At 36.5% G+C, this 16,993-nt stretch overlaps 1 protein-coding gene across 1 annotated transcript in view; it reads right to left on the bottom strand.

Moving 5' to 3' along the window:
- Window positions 1-16,993, bottom strand: part of LOC100813948 (serine/threonine-protein kinase CTR1) — a 33,092-nt gene that overhangs the window by 1,464 nt on the left and 14,635 nt on the right. The window contains exons 5-13 of the mRNA XM_041006188.1: window positions 13,029-13,124; window positions 12,672-12,812; window positions 12,493-12,532; window positions 9,824-9,893; window positions 9,569-9,669; window positions 9,384-9,468; window positions 9,173-9,271; window positions 8,093-8,161; window positions 7,837-7,968 (exon numbers count right to left, since the gene is read on the bottom strand). Coding sequence (XP_040862122.1) covers window positions 7,837-7,968; window positions 8,093-8,161; window positions 9,173-9,271; window positions 9,384-9,468; window positions 9,569-9,669; window positions 9,824-9,893; window positions 12,493-12,532; window positions 12,672-12,812; window positions 13,029-13,124 — 833 coding nt within the window. The remainder of the gene's footprint in view (window positions 1-7,836; window positions 7,969-8,092; window positions 8,162-9,172; window positions 9,272-9,383; window positions 9,469-9,568; window positions 9,670-9,823; window positions 9,894-12,492; window positions 12,533-12,671; window positions 12,813-13,028; window positions 13,125-16,993) is intronic.

Raw genomic sequence — 16,993 nt, 5'->3', positions numbered from 1 at the left:
ACATGAGGTATGCAAAGAGAGGCAAGTGAAAAAATTAGATCCCAGAAAATGCTCAATTAAAACAGCTAACAGCCTGAGCCTCTAATTTTAACTGGATGAATTACAATATGAGAATTGGAAAAAATATTCAGCTAAGGAATAACATTTTTTCTAAACGAAGAAATTAACAAGATGATAGGGAAAAAATTACAAAAGGTAAGATAAGTATTAAAGATATGATTTGTAATTAGGAAATATGCATCTGATTATTAGGGAATATTATGTTTCCGTATATTGTAAATCAATCTCACTATAAATAAAGGACCATTTGTGTGATACAAACACACAATTACAAAAACCCATTTTTTACGGTATTAGATTATTAGGATTCTTTTTTTTTTTTCCCTCTTTTCCGTTTTTTTCCCTCTCCACTACACCCCCCTTAAATTTTTGCGTGAAACAGTAACACGCAGGCTGCGAGCGCCCTTGCACTGCTACCACGTTGTCATCACGCCAGTGTGACCCTCCGATTAGGGGTGCCACTCTCCGACGAACCCAACGCTGCCAATCACGACCCCGTTTTCCGCCACACTCCTACGCGTGAAGTTCACGCACCTCCACCATCTTAGTGCATGATGCATTTTTTCGACACGCCATCTTCTGTCAACCCTCTTGCCGTTCTTCACTTTTGACAACTTAATTTGACCACTGTTTGGTTTCGTTTGGCTACTTTTTGGCCACATTTGGTTGTTTCGATTGACTGCTGTTTGGTACTTTTCTCATGGCTACCAAATCCGCCACGAGTTCCGCTGTGACCTTTATTGTAACACCCCATTTTCTTTTTTTGTAAAAAATTAATTAAAAGGGTTTTTAATTAAAATAAATGAGTTTTTAAGTAAAAAGAGGTTTGAAATAAATAATAAATATGAACCTTTACAAAATAAAGAGTTTTAGAAAATAAGAGAGAGGTTTATTTATCCATTTTTTTATTTATTTAATAGTTTTATAATTAATAAAATAAACTAGAAAAATAGGAATAAGAATTAAGTTATCTGATTTCTCACTGTACAAAGGAGCTTTTAACCCTCAAAGCAGTTTCACAAAGCATTTTGTACGTTCTCTTTTTCTTTCTTTGACACTCAAGAATCTTATCAGAGTAATCGGAGGAATTCTAGAGAACACCAGAAACGCCACCATTATTAACAGATAACGCTTGAGCGACTATATCGAGGTAAGGGATGAGTTAATCACGCTTGGAAATTAGAATTAACATGTGTAGGAATCCCTAAAAGATCAATTTTGGGGTTATTTTGAGTTGTTTTATGAAATTCAATTCTGTTTTTATGTTTTTTTTTTTTTTTTGCAAATTGACTGTGTTTGACGGACCAATTAATGTCCCGATACAAAATTATTGTGATTTGATTTCAGGAGTATTTGTTTGTGATTTTGTGTTTTTACTTTGTAGTCATTTAGGGATTTTGATTGATTTTAAAGGGTTGAATAATTTTATTTTTGTTGTTGTCTTCTGACCTTTTCGCTAATTTTTGTGACGGTGATTGCAAACTTTGTGTACAAAGTAATTAATCTAGAGATTCTTTGGTGTTACTGATTTTTATTTAGTCTATTATGTACTGTAATTGGCAAAAGTCTTCCAATTGGATATCCACGTGCATTTAAGCTTTTCTCTCATGTTTTGCCTATTCGTTTTGATTAAGCGATTGCGGTTTCACACATCAATATTTCTTTCCGCAATAATGGATTAAGAAAGTTAGATATATTGTTGTGGTATTTTTGTTAGAAGCATGATGTTGTTGTACATAGGTACATGCTAATTGCAGGCATATTAATTCATATACGGAAGCTTTCTAATTTAAATATTGAACGAAAAAGATCTTTCAATTGAATTTTCATTTGCTTTACCCATTTTAACGTGTCCATGTGAAAGTTATACTTTTATATTATAAAATTATAAAATTATTGCTTAATAATAATTACTTTTGTTACACTTCAATTTAATTGTTGTAAAGACTCTTTTTAATTGAAAATAATATAGTTCAATTTAATATATACGTGTTTTGTGTCATGTAAATATTATTACTATGTGATGTGTGTTGTGATACATTCTATAATTAGCACAAATTTTATCTTGTAATTAGTACAGATTTGATTTTTTTTATTTGTACAAATTTTGTTCCATTTTATTTCTTTCCTTAATTAGGTCACTAGCAGCTTATAAATAAGTCTTGTATTCATTTTTTAAAAGACAGAATTACAATAATATTCAAATTATTATCTTTCAAGTTGGTATCAGAGCCTCCAATCCAAGGGGATCTGCTTTTGCATTCCTCCAGGCAGCCTTCATTGCTATAGTTGATACTGTTTCAGTGCCTAGTCACTGTGTATACCACTGGTCGTCGTTCGATGTCGTCCTCCACCGTCAGCCACCTTCCGCCATCGTCATTGGAACGTCTATGAACCTTTATGGACCCTTTCAGTAAGACATCTAGCTCTTGTTCCCTAACCATTGCTGGTAAGAGTTCTAGCTTCCTATCCTTTAATACTTCTAGTACTGAAAATATCTGGATTATAGACTCTGGTGCTACTGATCATATGACACCTCACTCTTCTTATTTTTCATCCTACACCTTTTTAACTAGTAACCAACACATCACTGTTGCTAATGATTCTCATACCCCAGTATTGGTTGTGGTAACATTCAACTTCAATCTTCCATTCATTTGAACAATGTGCTCCATGTTCCCAAACTATTTAATAACCTCTTGTCTATTCATAAAATCACCCAAGACTTAAACTGTGTTGTGACATTTTTCACTCTCATTGTGTTTTCCAGGATCTTGCCATGGGGAGAACGATTGGAATTACTAAAGAGCAGGGCGGGTTATACTACTTGTAGCATGTGGACAATAAAGAGTGTACCAGACAGAAGGCTCTCACTTCTAATCATCAGACAAGTTCAGAACCTTGCTCATCCTCCCAAATATGGCTTCAGCACAGGCATCTGGGTCATCCTCCGTTTAGTGTCCTTAAGTCTTTATTTCCTTTTTTGTTTACAAAAAGGTCAGTCGAGTCTTTTCATTGTGATGTTTGTGAGTTTGCTAAACACCATCGAACAACTTTTCTTCCCAGTACTAATAAAAGTTCTAAACCTTTTGATCTTGTTCATTCGGATGTGTGGGGATCTACACCTATCAATAATATTTCTAGTACAAAGTGGTTTGTTTCTTTTATTGATGATTGCACTCGGGTTACCTGGATATTTGTCATGAAAGAAAAAACTGAAGTTTTCCAATTGTTTGTAAACTTTTACAGTATAATTCAAACACAATTTAGGAGCCCGATTAAAAGATTGCGTTTTGATATTGGGAGAGAGTATGTGAATCAAAACCTTTTCAATTTCCTCAAAGATAATGGTGTTGTTCATGAGTTAACTTGTGTGGACACCCCTCAACAAAATGAGGTTGCAGAAAGAAAAAATTGAAGTATAGCAACTGACTCAAAAGAAAGACACATCAGCAGAGATGAAATAACAATTGAGTGTAGGAAAAAAAACACCTATATCCTTTTTAGGACCAACAATAGCCTAGGAAGACACACTTGATGTACCGAGTCGATGGTTTGTCAAGACTAGACAACAAATTATGAACAAAAATACATGAGGAAAGATAAAATGTAGAGGAGATTGTGGATTCAAAATAGAATGAGGAATTTGATCTGAGGAAAGATGATGTCATACGATTGACAAGATAACAGGTTGTGAGAATAGCATCGCCCCAAAAAAAAATAGAATTTTTTTTTATAAATAATAAAATAGAAAAATGGAGTAAATAATAGGCTGAGTACCCTAACTATAAATAGACATATTAGGTCAGCTTTTACATTTTATGATATGTCTCTACACTGTCTCTTCCTCTCAAATTCATTTTCCCTTCTCCCTCTTCCAAAACTCTCTTTTTCTCGTATACACTCAAACCTATCCCAGTAAAACTAAAATCCCAAACTCGTTAACCATTAGATCATCGTGAAATTTGAACACAAGGTTTGAAACTCATTTTTGCCACCGGTAAGGTTTGCAAAATAATGTCTACGATGAGAGAAATGTCCCTCACACGGAGACAGTGAAATGGAGGCTCCAATCTTTTCTCCTTCTCTCTAACGCTTGGAAACCCTAGCAGAGGAACCAGAGGAAAAGCTTGAGAAATCTTAGGGAACCGCTACAGACGCTGCTACCGCTGCCCAACTAAACACGTGAGCCCACTTAGAGGTAAGGAATGAGTTTATCGCAATTAGGGTTAGAATGAACATGTGTAGGGATCTTTAGAGAATTAAAATGAGATTTATTTTGGGATATTTATTGAATTATAATTCTTCCTTTACGATTATAATTACGATATTGTTGTATTTGACGGATCAATTGATATCCTAATGTGAATTGGTTGATAAAATTGAGTGTTCTTGATGTTTTAATATTTTTGGCCTATGATTTTGATATGATTATATGAAATTGTTTGAGTGATTTTATTCCCCCATGTTGTGAAAAACATTTTTGTATTATTTGTTTGTGTTTTGGACAAAATTTACTAGATTAGTGTGATAAATTGTTATATTGAAATTATAACATTGAAATTGAGTGTATGTGATAAATTGAGTATATGTTGAATTTTAAGATACATGTGTATTGAGATGTATGCATTGAGTTGTGAGCTATGAACCGTACAATCATACGAGTGTAAGACCTTTTAGGGCGACGAGTTAATATGCGACGAGTATTGTGATGGGAACCACTGTGGGAACCCGACGAGTTTAATCACTTTGAGGTGCGACGAGATAAAATTATTTTGAGAACAATTGAGGAATTCTGTCTTGTACAATTCATAGATAAATTTTGCGTGTTAAAATGCTTTCTGGGTTGGACCGGAATCAGGAAGGAGAGGCCCTAACGGACTCTTTTGGAGTCTAGGCCTTGGGGATAAATACACCTGGTTTGAGAGTTTCTTTAAGCTTGTGCCGATCCCACATGCTTGGAGCATTCTCGCAAAACAGCGTGACCTTGACTAGTCTTCCTATGATTTTACTAAGTGTGATGTTTGTTAATATATGATAGTTGAGATTGTTAGAAGCATCATTTTTATTATGTTGGTATGAAGGCATGTTGATCTGAATTTCTGAAAATAAAAGAGATATGTTGTTCATTTTTCCCTCAAAATTAATGTATCTAATATCTATTTGCTTTGTTTTTATTGTAGAGATGAGTACTTCTAATCAAGCAACAAAACAAGAGGATGAAGCCAAACCTCTATGGAGATATGTTTCAAAATTAAGAAAGACTGTTATTGGTGGAAATTTTGAGATCAAATGCAACATATGCGAAGTTCCATTCAATGGATCTTACACTAGAGTAAGGGCTCACTTACTAAATTTCTCAGGAGTAGGAGTTAGAGTTTGTTCAAAGGTGACTCCTTAAAAGAGTTTAAAAAGTTGGACAATGAAGCATCATTGAAAATACATAAATCACAAAAAAGAAGTGTTCATTTACCTCTGGTCTCTATTAAAGGCAAAGAGACAAATATTTGTGCAAATCCAAAAATGAAAGGTTGTTTAGAAGCTTCTTTCAATGTGCAAGGCAAAGATACTCTTGATTGTGAAATTGCAAGGATGTTTTACTTTTCAGTTTACCATTTCATTTGACAAGAAATCCTTATTATAAGAAGGTGTTTTCTTATGCTGCCAAGACTTCTAATCTCAATGATATGTACCTCCAAGTTACAATATGCTGAGAACTACCTTGCTTACAAAGGAAAGAAGGCATGTGGAGAAACTCTTGCAACTAATAAAAAACTCATGGAGTCAAAAGGTGCGACCATTGTTGGTGATGGGTGGAGTGATCCTCAAAGAACACCTCTTATTAATTTCATGTTGTCCCTGAGAGTTGACCAATGTTTTTAAAGGCATTAAATTGCCCTGGTGAGGTAAAAGACAAGGATTTCATTACTAAACACATGAGAGATATAATTATGGACGTTAGGGCATCAAATGTGGTGCAAATTGTGACTGATAATGCAGCTGTATGTAAGGCAGTAGGTTTGCTCACAGAGGCAGAATTTCCTTCCATCTGTTGGACTCCTTGTGATGTGCACACCTTGAACCTTGCATTGAAGAATATATGTTCACCCAAGAACACCAGAAAAAAAAAAAAGTGATACTTACCAACAATGTGTTGGATCACAAATTGCAAAAGATGCTAGTTATATTAAAAACTTTATCATGGGACACTCTATGAGATTATCAATGTTCAGCAACATCAACTCATTGAAGTTGCTTTTTGTTGCTTCGACAAGATTTTCTTCAACCATAGTAATGCTCACCTTTGAACAATAGTGAAGAATGGTCTTCTTACAAGGAGGAGGATGTTGATAAGGCAAAATTTGTGAAAGAAACTTTGTTGAAGGATATTTTGGGACAAGGTTGATTATATACTCACTTTCATTGCTCCTATTCTATGATGTTCTTAGAAAAACATACAGATATGAGTTCTCTTCAATTGGTATTTGAAATGGGGAATTCAATGACTAAAAAAGTGAAAAATGCCATATACCAACATGAAAGAAGGGCAGAAATTGAACATTCACCCTTTCATAAGGTAGTGCACTCAATATTACTTGACCGTTGGACTAAGAGTAGCACACCTCTTCATTGTCTAACTCATTCTTTAAACTCAAGGTAATACATTATATCCTTAAATATAATTTCTTAATTTTCAAAGTCTACTTTCTTTTACATACATTTCTATCGTAGGTTATATTAATTTATGATTATATTTTTTTAATATTGTAGATATTAGAGTCATGAATGGCTAAGTGAAGATTCACGTAGACTTCTCCCACAACAAGATGTGGAACTTACTCTTGAAAGGAATAAATGCTTTAAAAGGTACTTTGTTGATATGGATGTAAGGAGACAAGTAAATTTGGAATTTGCAAATTTTTATGATGGAAGAGAAGGCTTTTATGATGTTGACTCTTAAAGGGATAGAGATATAATTGATGCAAAATCTTGGTGGCTAGTTCATAGTATTCATGTACCAACTCTTAAAAAGATTGCCCTTAAGCTACTTGGGCAATCATGTTCATCTTGTTGTGAAAGAAATTGGAGCATACTCTTTTGTACATTCTTTGAAAAGAAATAAAATGACACCTCAAAGGGCAAAGGATCTAGTATTTGTTCATAGCAATCTCCTCCTCCTTTCAAGAAATTCCCCACAACAACGAAGAGAAAACTAAATTGTGGGATATTGCGGAGATGAATTTTCACTTGAGGACAATGGAATTCTTCAAATTGCTAATTTATCTCTTAATGAACCAAAGTTAGAAACTGTATTTTTTAATGATGATGACCAAGAAGGAAGGGGAATGGCTTAGATAGATTTAGTATTTCCTTTTTTTGTGAGGCTCTTTATTATGATGGTTTCTCTTATATTTTTTTAATTGTGGAATATGATGCCTCTTAGTAGTTTTTTTAAGACTTATTATTGTCATGTTTGATCATATTTAACTTTTTGTCATGTTGATCATATTTGATTTAAATCATATATATATATATGCCGCTTCATAGGTTGAAACACACGGCTTCATATTTTTCTTTTCTCCATTAACTGTGAATATAGTTTTCATTGCATTTTTATTATCTGTATGTTTGGGGAAGATTAATGAATAAATGTACCATGTGGAATTCTCAGCAATCACCAAGTTCAAAGGGAAATACAATTTCTTTTATTCTATCTACAGTATCTAGTGTTCTAGAAATTAGCTAAATCCCAAGCACTGTGGTAAAGCAAATAACCTGTGAAGGATTTAATTGTCTCCATGGTTGTTGCAGGGTCACTAGTTCCCACAAGATTACACCAAAGCTGAATACATCACATTTTTCATTTGACAGTTCTCCTCGGATGACTTCGGGTGCCATCCATTCAGGCTGAACATGTTCATAAAAAAAAGGAATAAATTATAATGTCGAATCATCATATAATTATTGAATGTAAGAAAAATGTAACAAAATCTAACACACAAATGCGTTTTAGTTAATAAATAGAACTTACAGTTCCGGCAGCGGTTTTAGATGAAAGAAATGTGTTTGCCTTTGTACGTGAAAGGCCAAAATCACATACCTGAAGTAAATATTTTAAACAAAATGATCGTAAGCACACAATAATCTGTACGTTCATATATCCATAAAAGTGCATGTGAGGAGTTTGTGAATGTCTTTATGGGGAATAGCTTGCCTAAGCAAAATCATTCATTTTGTGGGGGGTTGCGTGGGGTGGGGGTGTTGCCATGTTGGTACATGTAAATAATAGCAATCCAAGCACTTTAAGCATTAATAAATAGGTACTGCCAAATGGGGAACAACTAGACTATAACCTTTCAGCCATCAACTGTCATGGCAAGGGATGCATCCTCAAATTCCAACTCATAATTTAAGGGCAGAAAAAAAAAAGGTAAAATAACAAGGAGATCCCTTTATTTTATTTTATAAATTAGAAGAGGAACTCTACTGTTTCTATCTAGGTCATGAAGGATGTTGTTGCTTTGATACCATTTTTTTTTTATAAGAAAAACTAACTTATATTAATATAAAGGGAAAGTACCATGTTGAAATTATAGGATGTTGTTGCTTTGATACCATGTTTTTTTTTTTTATAAGCAAAACTAACTTATATTAATATAAAGGGAAAGTACCATGTTGAAACTATAGGACTTTAGATGTGGGATAAAGAAAGGTGAATATGGAGACTAAACTATCTGAAATTGAGATTGATTTGATGTGATGAACTGATGATACGATGTTGACAAAAAAGAAAAGACAAAGCACTACCCTATTTATATTAATGCTAAATTCTCAATCCCCAATTAAATAGGGAAGATTGGTATGAAAGGGGGTGATCGTCAAATAAACCTATAGATACTGTACAATCTGAAATTGATATTGGATTGATGTGATGATATGATATGACACAAAAGAAAAGACAAAGCACTAACACTATATTAATACTAAACTCTCAATCCTAATTAAATAAGGAAGCATCGTATGAAATATAATGAAATATGAAATCCATTCTCAAAATATTGTATAAGATTAACATATTTTATGGTAGTTTTTCAGACACTCGAACAGTTACCTTAACAGTGTATGAATCATCAACCAAAAGATTTGGAGACTTCAAATCTCTATGAACAATAGGAGGTCTCATTTGATGAAGATAATTCATTCCGCTTGCCTAGACAAACATATGAACATGTCACAGTCTTATTGAGAGTATAATTATCAGCATGATGCCTAAAAAAACATAAAAATAGGAAGACTAGCAGTTTTAATCATCGAAGACATACGACATCATAAGCCATACTTAAACAACGCTTCTCACTAAGTGATGATCCCACATTGGGCATGTGTAGAAGTTCATACAAACTACCTTTGCAAATCAAGGAAAATTTGCATAAGAGTATCACACAAAGCCTATACTAAGCACATAAGCAAGGAACAAAATGTTCACTGTTTCAAGAAATTATTGTACCTTGACAAATATTCTGTTACTATTGATAACTTTGAGGGTTGAATAACTGCACCCATCAAAAGTACAATATTTGGATGCCGGAGGCGCTTCATGAGTGAGACCTATGAAATAAATTGGGCTGCTAAAGTGCAATCAACAAGGACAAATTTTTTTATATGTGCAAATCTAGTGCAAAATCATTCCCCAGCCTCATTTGAAAATACAAAAAAGAACATGGATATAACTTATCAAAAACAATAATAATGTTGTGCATACCTCCTTTAGAAATTCTTCAAATCGTCCAGGATCAAAACCTTGCACTTTAAGAATCTTCACAGCAACATCCTAAAATGGTAGATAGTTAGGAGAGGAAAGAAAAAGAAAAAAAATAGGGCTAGAGGCAGTGTTTGCTGCTTGCAAATTACATAATGGTTCTAGCAAGGTTCTCATTAAATGGGAGAATCTTATGGATCACAAAAATACTTGGGAGAATTTTCTGGATACCCATAGGTAGTTCCCTATTTTCCACCATGAGGACAAGGTTAAACTGATTGGGGATGGTGTTGATGGGCCATTGACCCACATATATAGAAGAAGAGGAAAGGACCAGAAAAATGGGTCTACCAGTAGTAGTAAAGACCTGTTGGTATGAGTGTAGAGGAGAGAAAAGGGGCAACAATGGAGATAGACATAAGAAAGGAGAAAAGGAATGGAGGAATTGGTTGGAAGAGAAAGGGAAATGCTTAATAGAATGGACAGCTGGCAAGAGGAGATTGGGGAAGAGAATTGGAGAACCACAGCTGTAATGATGAAATAAATCATAGAGGGAAGGGAATGGAATATTATAGGGTATCTGAGAATTTTTGGTAGTGAAGGAGGCTTTTAACAAGGAGTTAGTGTGTGCTATTTCCTTGAGTTTTTTAACTGGTTTTCTTTCCTGTTTGTCTACCCTGTCACGAGAATGACATTTCTAGAGAAATTACACTCAACCCCTTTGTGTTTAGGGCTTATTCATTGGCACCCCTTGGTTAAAATCCCATTACTTTCGCACCACCCAAATCTCACTATTAACTGACGGTGTTAATTTTTTAGTGAAAGGTCCAAAAAAACCTTTTTCTTCCACCCCTCTCTTCATCCCTAATCTTCAACACCAGATCCAAACCCTCAGTAACCTCCTCTTCAACAGAAATCCCTCCACCACCACCACCATGGGCAAAAACCACCATCTCCGTCGCCACTCCCTGCCACATTCTACCTCTCCTGCCTTTGTACAAGCCTCAACTCCTTCAAAAAACTCCATGCCTCCTACCTCATCCACTGCCTCACCAACGACCTCCTCCTGTCCACAAAACTCCTCAGCCTCTAGACCTCCTTTGGTCGTCTCCGCCACGTGCACTCCCTATTCAACCTAAATTAACACCAGATCTCTTCATCCCTAATCTTCATCCTTGAAACACAAAACCAAACCAAGCCCATGCCCTCCAAATCAACACCAGATCTCACCTCCTCTGGCACCAAATCCCTCTTCCACCAGATCTGAATCCTTGCAGTCACTGCTGCCAATGTTCGCTTGCTGCAGTGGAAGAAACTCATGACTGCAAAGGAAGTAGATAAGCAACTTGAAAAAAAAACATTCACTCTAAATCTCACAAACCCTGCCCAACTTCAAGCAAGCTCTAAGAACTAAAAATCCATAAAACCAGCAAGCCCCAATTTTCTGAAAGCACTCTCAGTCCCCATATTCAGCGACAACGGCAGACAAGAAGCAAGCACAGTCATCGTTGTCACCATTCACATTTTTGTCAGAGGAGAGGTGAACGTGATGCTGCTGATGGGGAAGTGGAAGTCATTGTTTTCATCAATCATTTCTACATTTTTAATTTTTCATAGAATTGAAAAGCTAATTTGTTTGGGTTGCTGTTTGAAAAAAAAAATTGTATGTGAGAAACCATAAAAGAAACCTAGATTCATTTGATTCGTTGTTGGCTTGAATTTTGTTTCTTGGAGTGGGAGAAATGTTGTACGTGAATGAATCACCCATTTGGGGATCCAAAAGAAGTGCTGATTGCTTTGAGAAGTTTATTTTAATTTCTATCCATAGATGATGTGCCAAGTTTGGGTTAGTGGTGTTCTGCAAAACACCTTTTACTGTTTCTTCATTTGCTCCATGAGATTTTTTTTAAGGCGAGATTTGTTTGGTTTAGTTTGTTGTTCATGTCCATGACCAACAAAGAACATGGTGTGTGCCTGCAAAGGATGAAGGCAAGGGTATTTTTGTCTAAAATTATCATTAAACAAGCATGTGCATGTCACATGACCTTCTGAAGTTAACTGAATAAACTCTGTTACAGGTCAGGGGGTTTGTGTAATGAAATTGTAAAAATTAGGGGAGGTTTATGTAGGGGTCCAACAACGAGGGAGTGTATTGGGAAAAACCCAAGTCCCACATCGGCTAAAGATAAAGCCACTGAAGAGTATATAAGTGAGGGGCAACCCTCACCCCTTGAGCTAGCTTTTGGATTTGAGTTAGGTCTAAACTCACATTCTAAGAATCTAAGAGGGTGCGAGTGTAATAAGTCCTAAACACAAGAGAGGAGGTGTAATTTGCTCATATTTCTATATAGCGTAAGAAGCTGAGCTCCACTCATCTAAGTTGAATATTATCCAAAATTTAGTTTCTATAGATTTTATACCATAACCCCATCCAACAAAGAAAGGACACCATGAAAACATAAAAACAAAAGTGGGAATGATATTAATTAATGATGGTCATATTGGTAAGTAGGTCTTCTTTCTTTTTCAAACAAATTCAATCGAGTTACGCATTCCCATTCTTAATTTTATCTAAACAATGATTGGCATAGAATTAGCAACAGCAGGAATACAATTATTCTTAAAATATGGACAAATGAATATGTAAAGAATTAAACAAAGAAATTCTTATAGAACCACGCCAGTCTGCACGAAGGAAAGTTCCAAATGACCCTGAAAAACAATTATCGTTGTCCTTATTTGAGTTATTTCATTGTTTCATGACACCTTTTCTCTAAGATAAATAGATTGCTTCGACAGAATCAGTATTTTTTTAGAGTAGATATCACGCATGAGGATTCAAATATAAAACCTGTCCCAATGTTCTCCTTCAAAATAAGTTCACTCCATGGAATATCTAGATCCTCCTCGTCAAGATCAACTTCATGACTTGGGTAATCCATTATTGACCGGTCTACTTCATTGAAAGACTCGTATTCCTCTGCACCACAAACTGCATAAGATGGAATATCAAATGTCAAGAACACAATGCCACTACAATAGAAAATAGAGCATACAAAGCATTTTGAGCTTATTAACTAAGAACATATTTGGTAATCTAAACATGACTCAATTCCAATCATGTATGACATGCTCTTTGAGAAAGACACGGTTCCATTCTTTCTTTTTCTACTTTTTATCTGGGATAGGAAAAATGGTTCATTCTTACTCAAAGTAATCAGATGGTTGTTTCCACCAGCATAATTAGCACCCAGAGCTTCAATTTGCTGTAGATCCATTCTGCCACTATGATTAACAGCAGGTCCTGTCATGATGGAAACCAATAATTTTAGAGGTGTATGACCATGTGGACAGAAACCATGTTAATCTCTTTATATTGCTCATACAACCTTTATCTCATGAAACTATTATTATATTATTTCCTCCCTCACCACCCAACAACAAATATTGTATACACTAAGTTGTAACAATCCCACATTGACTATATTGGCAATTAATGTAATTATTGTAAAACTGTTAGGGCAGATTATTAATTAACGTAGATTTACCCATATTTTAGGAAAGTAAATATTCAGTTTAGTCTATATATTGTAATGTTGTGACAGTAGTGTACAGTTTCATTATTCATAAGAAAATATTCAGTCATGTCCTTACCATTTTTGGTTTTGAAAGTTTGTTGATTCATTTCATTGGGATGTATGTGAGTCTGCTAAACATCATCAAGCAACTTTTCTCCTAATCCTGCTGGAAGTATTGAACCTTATGATCCCATTCATATGAATGTGTGGGGGACCTACATCCATCTCTACTATTTCTAGAAACAAATGGTATGTCTCTTTTATTGATAACTGTACTTGCATCACATGACTATTTCTCATGAGAGATAAATCCAAAGTACTTCAATCATTTGTGCATTTTTACCAGGGTTCAGACTCAGTTTGGAAAACCTATTAAACACTTACATTTTTTTTGAAAGGCAAAGTATATAATATATTGATAATCTAAGGGAGAATAATAGCTCCTGTACAAGGTGTACAGATGAACTATACAAAAGCTGCATCGTCAATTGCTCATTCTCTAATGTTACTAGACCACTGATTGAAAGGTAGTGAGAAGTCCTTCTCCAAGTTGGATAACCATGTCCACAATAGAAAAGCTGCGTCGTCAATCACTTTGTTGGCGTCGAAGGAGTCGTTAGAGAATATAATCTTATTCCTCTTCTGCCAAATACTCCAAGTTACTGCCAGCCACCAGCATCTCCATCTAGCAGTTCTAATCCCCCCAGCCATTATCAACCCATGTTGGAGGAAATGTTGCTTTGGATCATTCGGGAAAACTGCAGAGATGTTCAGCCATGATACTGATTCCTACCAGATAGGAATGATTTTCCTGCAATGAAAGAACAAGTGTCCTGCATCCTCTTCCATATTTCTACAAAATGGGCAGCTCCTATCCACAACCTCGATTTGTCTCCTATGCAAATTTATTTTAGAAGGCAGCCTGTTCCTGAGTAATCTCCACGCAAATACTGCATATTTAGATGGCACCTTTAGTTTCCACATCTCCTCAAAGGCCTCATCCTGTATCCCGTCAACTTCTATCCCCCTCATTAGATTATAAGCATTTTGCGTCGTGTATTGCCCTGTATTATCTGCCAACCACACCCATTCATCCCTTCTATTTAGCTGTATAGTCCTACTATCGATGTCTCTTAGGAAATTAGTGACCATTGGTATCTCATTGTCAAACAATGTCTGCCTCCATGATAAGTTCTACTCCCATTCCTCATCCCTAAAACCTCCCATCTGCTGGATTAGTTGATTCTGTTGGCACGAGATTAGGTAAACAAGGCTTTAGATATGGTTTTGTTCGTTTCAAAGGGGTAGAGGATGAGGATAGCTTGGAGAGATGACTTGATAATAATATTTTCATAGAAGGAATGAAGTTGTTTGTTAACAAACCAAAATTTCAGAGAGGAGGTATCAAGGACGCCACGACTCATGCAGGAACAGTTAATAGAGCAGGAATGGAACGCAGGGAGTCTGAAAACAGAAGGCACGATCCCATCCCATATCCCAAGCTCAAATCATACGTGGAAGTTTTGAAGGGCAACCATATGGAGGATGATAAGGCTTCGAATGAGTCAATGTTTAGGATGGTGGACGCAGAAGCTAAAAAAGACTCAATAATCATTCAGACAACAAAGAAGAACACAAGGTGGCTAGAGAATATATGGGTGGGGCATATGAAAAACAAAGCTATGTTTGAGAGGGTGGCTGAGGAGGTCCAAGGGGTGTTTGGAATAGAGATGAAGACTACATACTGGGGGGACGACTTAGTTCTCCTACACGACTTGGATGATGACAGAGCCTAGGAACTTAATCGCCGAGAACAAGAAAATGGACGAACTCCTTTTATCTCTATCCAAAGATGGTTGCCAGAGCTGCAGTCGTCTCATTGTCTAACATGGATATACATCTAGGGCATTCCTCTAACGGCATGGGATGAGGAGAACTTCGCAAAACTGGTTTCGGGCTATGGAGAGCTCATCGAGCTCGATGAAGAGACAAGGGACAGAACAAGGATGGATGTGGCGCGCGTTTTAGTTCGCACAAAGGAGAAGCCGAACATAGTCCGATCTCTGATAGCCAACATGGATGGAACGAAGCACCAGCTAGAGATGAGGGAGGAAATGGGGGATTGGGTGGGGAAGAAGGACGCGCCTGCTGGAATCGGAGAGATTCCCACCATCGCCGTTCACTACGGCCTTGGCGGAATCAGACGAAGAGCTAACCAATCGTGTCTCCGACGGAGGATCCTCTGTCAAATTTTCCGACGACACTCCTCGGCTCAGGTCTGGCCTCCTCCATAGTCGGTGGCGACAGTGGGCCAAAGCTCTCAACCTTTGGAGCACGGAAATCGAACCTCCAACAGATGATGAAGTGGAGCCTGATCTTTGCTGCGCATCTCAGTCTGAACCTGTAAGAATGACAGATGATGGTCTGTTAAAAGAGGATCATAATGGTCCTCTTCTCCCTAACTTGCATGCAAATGGAAAGGTTGACCCTAGGGATATCTGTCCTAGCCAACCTTATGACAGAAATGAGGATATAGCAGCTGAAGACAAAGAAGAAGCTAACACAGACAAGAGGGCTTGCTTTTGGGCTACGCAAGATAACCCTGTAGTTAATACCCTTCAGACCCTTCCAATGGTCAATAAGGATTCGAATTTTGTGATTTCAAATGACAGGGGCACAGAAAATAGATCTCTGACTTTGGTGGAGGATAGGAGGGACCAGAAGTTGGGCCTTGTTACTAAGGGCCCATTCCTAAAAGGAGGTGTAGCAGAAAATGTTAAAGTTTATGCTAGGAGAAAGGAGGGTGTTAAAGAAAAATCCAAGGCCCAAATAAATTTAGACCCAACCTTATGTTCCATCAGAGAAGAGGGTGAGCCAAGTACTTTGGATCTTGGGGATAACTCAGCAGCCCACTATGATGTTGGTGCCCAACCCGAACCAGCAATAGCCACCTTGGATACAACTTTGTTTCAACCTCAGCTCAGCCCTACCCTTCCATGCAACTCAAACAAACAGAATAAGGAGGCCCAGGAGAGTGTTTTTTGGGATGTAGCCAGAGATTTAGGAATGACTTTCGAAGAGAATTCAGGCAACATAGTCAACATGAAGAATGAATTAAAACAAGCTGACATATCAACAACACCACAAGCTGTGATGGGAAAGGAACAACTTGACTCATGAATATTCTGTCCTACAATTCTAGAGGGTTGGGTAATGGTATCAAATGGTCAGCTATCAAGAAGCTGACCTTATCAAATAAAATTGATATCATGTGCATCCAAGAAACCAAAAAGGAGTCTATAGATAAAAAGCTTTGTCAGTATTTATGGGGTGATAGTAGTGTAACTTGGGAGTGTGTTCCCTCATCTAATGCAGCTGGGGGCCTACTGTGCATTTAGAATAATGATTCTTTTATGGTAGAAAGGAGGGTAGTGGGGAGGGGTTTCATAATGTTGGAAGGCTGGTGGATTAAAGAGAACAAGAAGGTATTCACCATTAATGTATATGCTCCCTGCGATTTACAAGGGAAGAGAGATCAATGGGAACAACTTCTGCAGCTGAAATCCTCCTATCAAGAAGGCTTGTGGTGTATCTT

The sequence above is a fragment of the Glycine max genome, chromosome 10 (assembly GCF_000004515.6).
Source record: "Glycine max cultivar Williams 82 chromosome 10, Glycine_max_v4.0, whole genome shotgun sequence".
NCBI classification, from domain to species: Eukaryota; Viridiplantae; Streptophyta; class Magnoliopsida; order Fabales; family Fabaceae; genus Glycine; species Glycine max.
Note: the sequence above shows the minus strand (reverse complement) of the source record. Positions and strands in the feature narration are given on the sequence as shown.